The sequence below is a fragment of the Gekko japonicus genome, unplaced genomic scaffold, assembly GCF_001447785.1.
Source record: "Gekko japonicus isolate JY-2015 unplaced genomic scaffold, Gekko_japonicus_V1.1 scaffold1250, whole genome shotgun sequence".
Taxonomy (NCBI): Eukaryota; Metazoa; Chordata; class Lepidosauria; order Squamata; family Gekkonidae; genus Gekko; species Gekko japonicus.
This window is the reverse complement of record NW_015173163.1, coordinates 508,318-517,394: the sequence shown is the minus strand read 5'-3', so window position 1 is coordinate 517,394 and position 9,077 is coordinate 508,318. Positions and strand designations below refer to the sequence as shown.

The 9,077-nt window shown below is 48.9% G+C and overlaps 1 protein-coding gene across 1 annotated transcript; it reads right to left on the bottom strand.

The window, feature by feature from the left end:
* Nucleotides 1–5,563: 5,563 nt before the first annotated feature.
* LOC107119871 (SCAN domain-containing protein 1-like) lies at nucleotides 5,564–8,848 on the bottom strand. The gene is made up of 2 exons (XM_015422485.1): nucleotides 7,898–8,848; nucleotides 5,564–7,221 (listed from the first exon to the last, which is right to left on the bottom strand). The coding sequence occupies exon 1, from the start codon at nucleotides 8,778–8,780 to the stop codon at nucleotides 7,932–7,934; it is 849 nt and encodes a 282-aa protein (XP_015277971.1). The 5' UTR covers nucleotides 8,781–8,848; the 3' UTR covers nucleotides 5,564–7,221; nucleotides 7,898–7,931.
* Nucleotides 8,849–9,077: the final 229 nt, after the last annotated feature.

Below are 9,077 nucleotides of genomic sequence, written 5' to 3'. Positions count from 1 at the left end.
TGCTTTGTCTGTAGTAGGGATGAGTCGTGGGAAGCTCGTACCTGTTTTGCTTTCGGTAGCAGTTGGTTCTCAGGCCGAAAGGCACGCGCGGGAACGTTAGTGATTGGATGTTGCCCATATGAATGTACTATAACCTTTCATGCGCATAGTTTGCCCGTCATTCCTAACAGTGTTCCTGTCCATGCATCTATAGCTTCAAATAAAGTAAAACCTTCCTGCAAGTGTGTACTTCATTGTTGCTGTGGGGCCTGACATTAAGCAGCAATTCCCTTCTTCTAGAAAAGGGGCTTCATGTTACCTGAAAGGCACCCTGGTTCTTGTGAACACAAGTTGGATTGCATTTCTAAAAGCATAAACCAAAATTTCAAGTTAAAATGGTCTGGCAGTACTAGAAGAGTACAGAACTATGTGTGTGTACTGTAGGAACCTCCCTAGAAGCTACAATGTCTAAACTGAGGCCATCTGTCATAAAGTAAAGGTAAAGGTTCCCTTGCTCGAAAGCCAGTCAAATCCGACTCTAGGGTTGCGGTGCTCATCTCCGTTTCAAAGCCGAAGAGCCAGCGCTGTCCGAAGATGTTTCCGTGGTCATGTGGCCGGCATGACTAAACACCAAGGCGCACGGAATGCTGTTACCTTCCCACTGAAGTGGTACCTATTTATCTACTTGCAATTTCTTGCTTTCGAACTGCTGGGTTGGCAGGACCATCTGTCATACTTTGGTCATATTATGAGAAAAGACTCACTAGAAAATACAATAATGCTATGAAAAGTCGAAGGCCGCAGGAAAAGGAGACCCAACATGAGATGGATTAATGGAGGGGCTGTGGCTCAGTGGCAGAACATCTGCTTGGCATGCAGAAAGTCCCAGGTTCAATCCCAGGAATCTCCAGTTAAAAGATCTGGCAGTAGGTGATGTGAAAGACCTCTGCCTGAGACCTTGGAGAGCTGCTGTCAGTCTGAATGGACAATACGGATATTGATAGACTGAAGGTCTGATTCAGTATAAGGCAGTTTCATGCAGGGGTCATTTCGTAGAAAAAGAGGTGCAGGAGCTCATTAGCATAACTTATTTGCATATGCCACACCCCCTGACATTACCGGATGTGTGTCAGAAGGCAACACCCACCACTCAGACTCCACTGGACTGTTTTGGAGTCCTAGCTAATTGGGGGGGGGGGTAACGTGCAGATCTGTCCTCACAGGGGAGGGAGAGCTTGTACCTGAATAAAACTTGGTCTTAAAGGTGCCACTGGACTGTTTTGGGCCGTGGGGGCTCTGCAACTTACCTGTCTGCTTCTTGCTCTGACGGAGGGCTGCTGGGGGCAGGGGGTGGGGCTTGTTGCATGTGCCCGCCCCCTGGGCTCTTTATTGCCGGAGCTCCGCTCCTGTGCGCTCCTGCAGGAAATGACCCCTGGTTTCATGTGTTCATGTGACACAGTCAGGACCTCAGTCTGCAAGACCTGAGCAAGGCTGTTAACGACAGGGCATTTGGGAGGTCATTAATTCACAGGGCAACTTGATGGCACTTAAGACACATACACTGAAAAACCTCTCTGAAGGAAGGTTTGGTTAAGCAGTAGACGTCCTCCGCAACCTGAAAGCATTCTTGGAGTGTGCAATAGCGCCCCCACCGCCAGAAATGGTGAAATCCCTGAATGCCGCAGAAAAACACATCTTTGGCTTTCAATTCATGACTGCAAGGGGAAATACAACAATTTCTTGGGAAAAAGCAAAATGCCACAAGCAAACTCGTGGTGTTGGTGGGGAGAAGGAAACTGAAGCAGTGCTTCTGGGCCATGCTTGTTTATGGAAGCGGTGCTGGTGCCCAGGGAATGAACCACAGCTATGACCAAATTATTAAGCAAGTCTTTTGAAGACATCAGATTTACAGCAGGACTTTGGAAAAGTTGCATGAATCACAAATGTTTCTTTTTTGCTACAATTTTTAAGTTACCAACTGAAACATCTTTGGGCCTGTGCAGATGGTAAAAGGACAGGGGCTCCAGGCCTTTTGGGCCTGCAGGAATTTTGAGAGTAAGAGGTAAGCGCAATCCCCAAATAGCTGCTGCAGGGGGCAGAGTCAAACCCAAAATGGCTACCACAAAACGCAGAGCCAAACATGACCCCTGCCTTTACAAAAGAATCACCAAAGGAGAAAAGAGGGAGAAAGGGAGACTGAAAACCTGAAGGCTCAGATCTGTGCACTAAGGCAGGCCTGGGTATTTTCAGTCCTCCTGATTCTCCAGGGGCTGCAGCCGCTATTGCAGCCCTAAGTAAAAGGTAAAGGTTCCCTTGCTCGAAAGCCAGTCGAGTCCGACTCTAGGGTTGCGGTGCTCATCTCCGTTTCCAAGCCGAAGAGCCAGCACTGTCCGAAGACGTTTCCGTGGTCATGTGGCCGGCATGACTAAACACCAAGGCGTACGGAACGCTGTTCCCTTCCCACCGAAGCGGTACCTATTTATCTACTTGCAATTTCTTGCTTTCAAACTGCTAGGTTGGCAGGAGCTGGAACTAGAGACGGGAGCTCACTCCATCATGCGGCAACCCAGGTCTTGAACTGCTGAACTACTGACCTTCCACAGCCTGCAGTTCAGCGTCTTAACCACTTGAGCCACCGCAGCTCCTTTTATTGCAGCCCTAGAAAACCTTTTAAATTGAATGAAGGCAGCTAATAACAAGCTTCCAGCGGCCCTGTCTCGTTTTAAAAAGCTTGGCAGTCACCAGGGAAATTACTGGAGGGAACTATGGTGCCCATAAGCACCCAGAACCTATAGACACATCGGGTGGATGCAGGACTTCACTTATACAGGTGTTGCTCACATTTTTTAAATCCTGCCTTTCCTCCAAGCAGCTCAGGGGAAACTACATGATTCCCCCCCACCCAGCCAATTTATCATCACAGCCACCCTGGTCACTGAGCGCTTTTTGTGGCCAGCAGGGATTTCAACCTGGAACCGCCCAGGTCTCAGTTGAAGCATTTGAACCACAAAACCACAGTGTAACATTGCAGACTGACCATACAGAGTTTGCCTTCTGCAGATGAAAATGTCGTGTCCCTCGAGACTCAGCAGATGGCCCCCTCTTGCCACAGCCACAGATGCCTCGGGGAGTTTAATACTGCCTTTTATTAAGGCAGCTAACTCATTTTCGGTCAGCTGCCCCAACATAGCACAGGCAAAAGGATCTGCGTGGCGGGTAGAACCACACGCACACTATTTTGAAGCAACTCTTTCAACACAAGGGGCTGGGAAGTCCATTGTCATGCCTTAAACCAAAGGACTGGCACCGATACAAGGCTACATTTCACATGTGGCCAATTAAGGACCATTGGCTTCGCTCCAAAATGAGAGCAGTCATCCCCACCTTAAAAAGAAAAAAGAACTCTTGAAATGTGGTTGATTCATTTGAAATGTGGTGTTGGGGGAGAGTTTTACAGATACCGTGGACCACCACGAAGACACAGGTGTGTGTTCTGGATCAAATGAAGCCTGAAGTCTCCCTAGAAACTAAAATGACTACACTGAGCAATGTTCCCTTTAAGCTGTGGAGTCTGGTGAGCAAAAATTCTACTTTGTGAGCCACTGGCATTCAAGTTGTGAGCAAGCGATTTGGCTACTGCATCAATTAGTTTGCTCTGGAGCCATCCTTCCTGAGCGAAGACAAAAATCTGTAAGCCGGAGGCTAAAAAACCATGAGCTAGCTCACACTAACTCAGCTTAGAGGGAACACTGACGCTGAGGCTATCATACTTTGGTCACATTGAGAAGAGTCACTGGAAAAGACAATAATGCTAGGAAAAGTTGGAAGGCATCTCAAACTGGAAGGCCATAGGAAAAGAGAAGACCCAACATAGGATGGGTCGACTCAAAGGATGCCACGCTAACCAGTTTGCAAGACCTGAGCAAGGCGGTTAACAATAGGACCGTTTGGGTGACATTAACTCATAGGATCACCACAAGTTGGAAGCAACTTGACATCCCTTACCATACACATTCAAAAATCTGTTAAGAGTGGAACAAGTGTTTACTTAAGTGTTCAGTGTTTTGGGCAGAATTTATCAGATTTTAAGGGCAGGTATTCTTTTTATGGAGCTGCGGTGGCTCAAGTGGTTAAAACGCTGAACTGCAGGCTGTGGAAGGTCAGTAGTTCAGCAGTTCGAGACCCGAGTTGCTGCATGATGGAGTGAGCTCCCGTCTCTTGTTCCAGCTCCTGCCAACCTAGCAGTTCGAAAGCAAGAAATTGCAAGTAGATAAATAGGTACCACTTCGGTGGGAAGGTAACAGCGTTCCGTGCGCCTTGGTGCTTAGTCATGCCAGCCACATGACCACGGAAACGTCTTCGGACAGCGCTGGCTCTTCGGCTTTGAAACGGAGATGAACACCGCAACCCTAGAGTCGGACTCGACTGGCTTTCGAGCAAGGGAACCTTTACCTTTACTATTCTTTTTACAAGGATGTTTCACAGTGAAGGAGGCCACAGCAGGCAATATCATTCAAGTGCCTCTGGGAGTGTTTGGGGCCGCAAACTTTCTCCAGCTCTGCATAGAAGCAAGATGCAAAGACACAGACCAAAATGCTGCAGACAAGGCAACACCTCCAGGCCACCGTGTTAGCAGTCAAGACCCCTCCCACAGATGGGCAGTTTAATGCTTAGAAACCCCTTTCATATCACCCCCAAATCATATGTGCACTGCACTCCTTGGCCTATAAATGACAAAATAGAAACGGCATGAAACAGAAAACGGATGTCTGCCAGAGACAAGTCTGGGTAGTCAGCTGTGTCGGTCTGAAGCATGAAATGTAGAGTCCAGTGGCTCTATTTTGGAAGAACAAGGTTTGTGTCCAGTGGCACCTTTAAGACCAGCAAAGTTTAATTCAAGGTATAAGCTTTCGTGTGCAAGCACACTTCTTCCGGATAGTCCAATTCTGGAAGGTGAGCCAGAATGGCTAATGACTGCCTTCTCCCCCTAAGGACATGCAATACTTTAGGTTAATGGGCCTCCCAGAGAAAACAATCTTCTCACTGAATTTATTTAATCTACACCCAGCCTCACTTCCCCCTTGTTAATTTACCCCATTAGGCAGTAGTTAACACTATTCATAAAACCAGATAGCCCTTCCCATCTGGTACTTAGCAGGTCATCAAGGAATAATGCACCATTAGCCCAACTCAGGTGAACAATCATGTGTTTCCCAAGATCTTTGTCCATCGCCAGAACAGCCATCAAATCATTGTTTTGGGTCAAACACATCAGACTACCTCAGGGAACATTTTTCCTGTAACTGTAGCTCACTGCTCCATAGCAGTGTGTGTGCTTGAAGTCAAACCTCACCCCCCCACTTGTGTGTGGGTCCTCTCCTCCTCTTTGTGAAACACTGGCTGTTTTGCTGCCTCCATGGCCCTTGATCTTCGAGATTGGTAAATATTACCTCTCCAAAACCTTTCTCCCTGCTCCTCCCTAAATTTCTTCTTAGCTAGTTTGTGTGTTCTGTGTATGTGTGCTCTTTTATTATTTTTCAATAAAACAACTTCCAGTTGAACATCTACTTTATTTTGAGTGTTCTCTCAGGGAAAATCCTGGTATACATTGGTGGAGATCCCCGTTACCCCCTTTGCTTGTTTCTATTAAGCTAATTTCCCCCAGTTAATTAGGAGACTACCAATTTAGGTAACTGTATGTGGGAAGAAGATCCTTTAATTCTATATAGTGAACAGATACATACACACACTGGAAATTTACACAAAGAAAGCAAGGCTAAAAACTCAACCAGCTGATAACAAGCTTAAGCTATATCACAATCAGGACATTTGAAGAGATTCAAAAACTTAGTACCCACAAATGGGGAAACACAGCTTCTATTTAAAGGCTGTAACTTCGGGGTGTGTGTGCGCTTTTTTCTTGCTTCCTGGGCTGTTGCTCAGAAAGGGAGAAAAAAGTCTTAAGTGATCTAAAAGACATCTTGCGTTCCAGCCAACAAAGGGCTCAGCCATCAACTGTTTTGGCTCACATATTAGAACTTCGGGCTCCAGATCTTCTTCACAACATCGGCAACTTGTTTAATCGGTGGCAACTGTCATTAAGAAAAATTGTAGCCTGTGGTGGAATTGCTGGGTGGGCTTTCAAACTTGGGCCCGGGGAAAGGCCTTCTGGCTAGCAAGAAGAGATTGCTCACAGGTTGGCTTTGTGCACTATAACTATGACCTGGCCAGTGGAACCTCGTATTGTGGAATTGGTTTCCCACCTGGGTTAGTTGAATCACATGGTTAACATCCATGCCAGCAGTTTCAAGGAAGCAGCATAAGGGACTTCCTATAAGATCAGGCAGAACAACACATGGGGAACACATTGTTTGTGTTAGGGTAGCTGAGCAGGGCCTGTGTGAAATGGCTTCAGCTACCACCATGCTGCAGCTGCTGTGGACAAAGCTGGCCTGAGCTGATTCCTATCACAAAGCCAGGGCAAGACCCTGACCTTCTGCAGTGGTCACAGAGGACACCGCTACCTCTCCTCCCAGAGAGTCTGGGGATTGGGAGTGCACGTCGTCACTTCTCAGGGCTTCTCTTGTAGCATGCATCAATTTCCATACCCCCCTCCCCCCCAGAGAAGAGGATAGGCCATATTCCATTTCTGTTCCCAGGAAACAGGGAAAGGGGGGGGGATTCCGAGGCTGACCTCATCCTGGCCGTCATACACAAGCCAATGGGCAGGACAATGGGAGCTTGCCTATTTGAGGGCAGGGGAGAGACAGGAAATGATCTTGCAGGAGGACCTGAAAGAAATCTGATTTGGAGGCCAGGGAGACCGATCTTAAGTCTCGATGGCTCTTGCTGCTTCTGAAGAACACTCTTTTCGCCTCCTTGCCGGATACGCATGCACACTGTACATTCATCTTCTCAATCCCACTATCCACCCCACCCCCCCAACATGCTCGGTCCTTGCTCCTGCCTATCCATGTGCCACTGGCAAGCAGGCCATTGGTAGGATGGAAGAAGTACCGAGCATGGTTTTGTTGATTACCCCCCCCTTCCCTGCCCACCCTTAAGAGACTGACAAATGTTAAGATGAGGTGTAGGTTTCCTCCAAGGCAGGAGCTTTCCGGCAGTAAAGTCCTTCTCATGCTCAGTAAACATGTGTTGTGGTTTCTGGCTTTCCGTTTCTTCTGGCCGATCTAGGTTCCTTTCTGGCATGGTAGATAAACTAGGTCTTTGATTCTCTCAAGTCTGCAAGGGAAGTCGAAAACGCGTGAGAAACTTAAAACAAAAAGAACCCCTAGAGTTTTGCCAAAAAAACCCCCCCCCCCCCCCCAAAAAAAACTTTTTAGCGATACGTGCCCTGTTCACATTACGGCGAACACATGCACAACCTGAATATACAAGTGCACATCAGTTTGTAAGAAAGAAGAGAAGAAGAGATTGGATTTATATCCCGCCCTTCACTTGGGGTATCAGAGCGGCTTACAAACTCCTTTCCCTTCCCCTCTTCACAACAGACACTCTGTGAGGTGGATGGGGCTGAGAGAACTCTGACACAAACGGCTCTTTTTCAAGGACAGCTGTGCCAGAGCTTGTGACTGACCCAAGGTCACATCAGCAGGTGCAAGTGGAGGAGTGGGGAATCAAACCCGGTTCTCCCAGATCAGAGTCCGCACACTTAACCACTACACCAAACTGGCACCAAAGAGCAAACACGTGTTCAGTTTTCAAACGAAACTAGGACCTCCACCTGGACAAATGTGCATTTTAGATCACACATGGAGCTGTACATGTGCTGAATGTTACATGAGAATTACTTAGTGCATATATAAACAAAAACCAAGTGTACACTGCACATGGTTTGTACATGTGTGCACCATAACTGGGCTAGAGTGAACTGACAACATTCCCTTCTCCTACTTACTGATAACCAGTCCTGCTCATCCGCTCAAGAGACTTCAGCGGAGCCAACTTCTCGCCGAAGCCCTCTGCCTTGCCCTTTCGGGGTAGGGCCGCCTCCCAGGTTCGGGGTGCAGGAACTGGTAGTCTTCCGCCAGGGCCACAGCCTCATCCCCGTTTTCCGGGTGACGCTCCCGGACCCAGCGCTGCACATCCTCCGGCAAGAGGTTCAGGAACTGCTCCAGAACCAGCTGCTCCACGATCTCCTCCTTGCTCCGGGCCTCCGGCTGCAGCCACTGGAACAAAAGCTCCTGCAGCCGCTCGTAAGCCACCTGGGGGCCTTCAGTCTCTTTGTACGCAAAGCCCCGGAAGCGTTTCCGCTGGTTCTCCGAGCCCATGTTGGAAAGGCAAGGGATGGCCTGCTCGACTTTGCCACAGCCTCCGGCCCTGCCGGCCTCCAGGCTGCCGTGAGCCTGCTGGGCATCCCCAAAGAGGTCAGGCAGGAGCATCGCTCTCCCCGGCTCCCGAGCATCCTGGCAGACGTCGGGCATTTCTTTAAAGGCTTCGGTATCGTCCTCCATCATCCTCTTTGACCCCTTCCCTTCGGCTGCAGGGGGCATGGGAGCTGGCACAATGACCTTCGAGGAAGAGGGCGCCAAGGAGGCCTCAGTCTCTGACTCTTCTTCCTGTTTCACTTGCAAGCTTGCCACGGCCTGACACTGATCGGCAGGCTGCGGTGGCATCTCTGAATGTTCAGCTCCTCCGCCTTCTGCACAGTCACCAGCCGCCTCGGGCTCATCTCTGTCCAAATCCTGACGCTCGGCCCTGATGCTGCTGGATGGATCCCTCTCCTCCGCTGGGTCAGCGCGGGAGGCATCCAGGCTCGGCTCTTGGACCTTTGAACCCATTCTTCACGGCAAGGCTGCTTCGTCAGCGCTCGTCTGCTCTGAGACGTGGGGAACAGGCTACCTTTTCTTTCCTAAGGGGGGGGGGGGGGGGGGAGAGAAAGAGTTCCTGTTCAAGCCACACTTCAGCACAGTATGTTTTGTTAGATACCTATGGATGGTGTGGAGTTGTTTTATGTTGCCCCAGGTTGGACCAGAACCAACGGGCTGAAATTAAATCAGAAGAGTTTTCGGGTACACATTAGGAAGAACTTCCTGACAGAGTGGCTCCTCAGGGGAACAGGCTTCCTTGGGAGGTGG

Coding starts and splice junctions, on each gene's coding strand:
- LOC107119871 (XM_015422485.1), bottom strand. CDS start 8,780: ATGGGTTCAAAGGTCCAAGAGCCGAGCCTGGATGCCTCCCGCGCTGAC.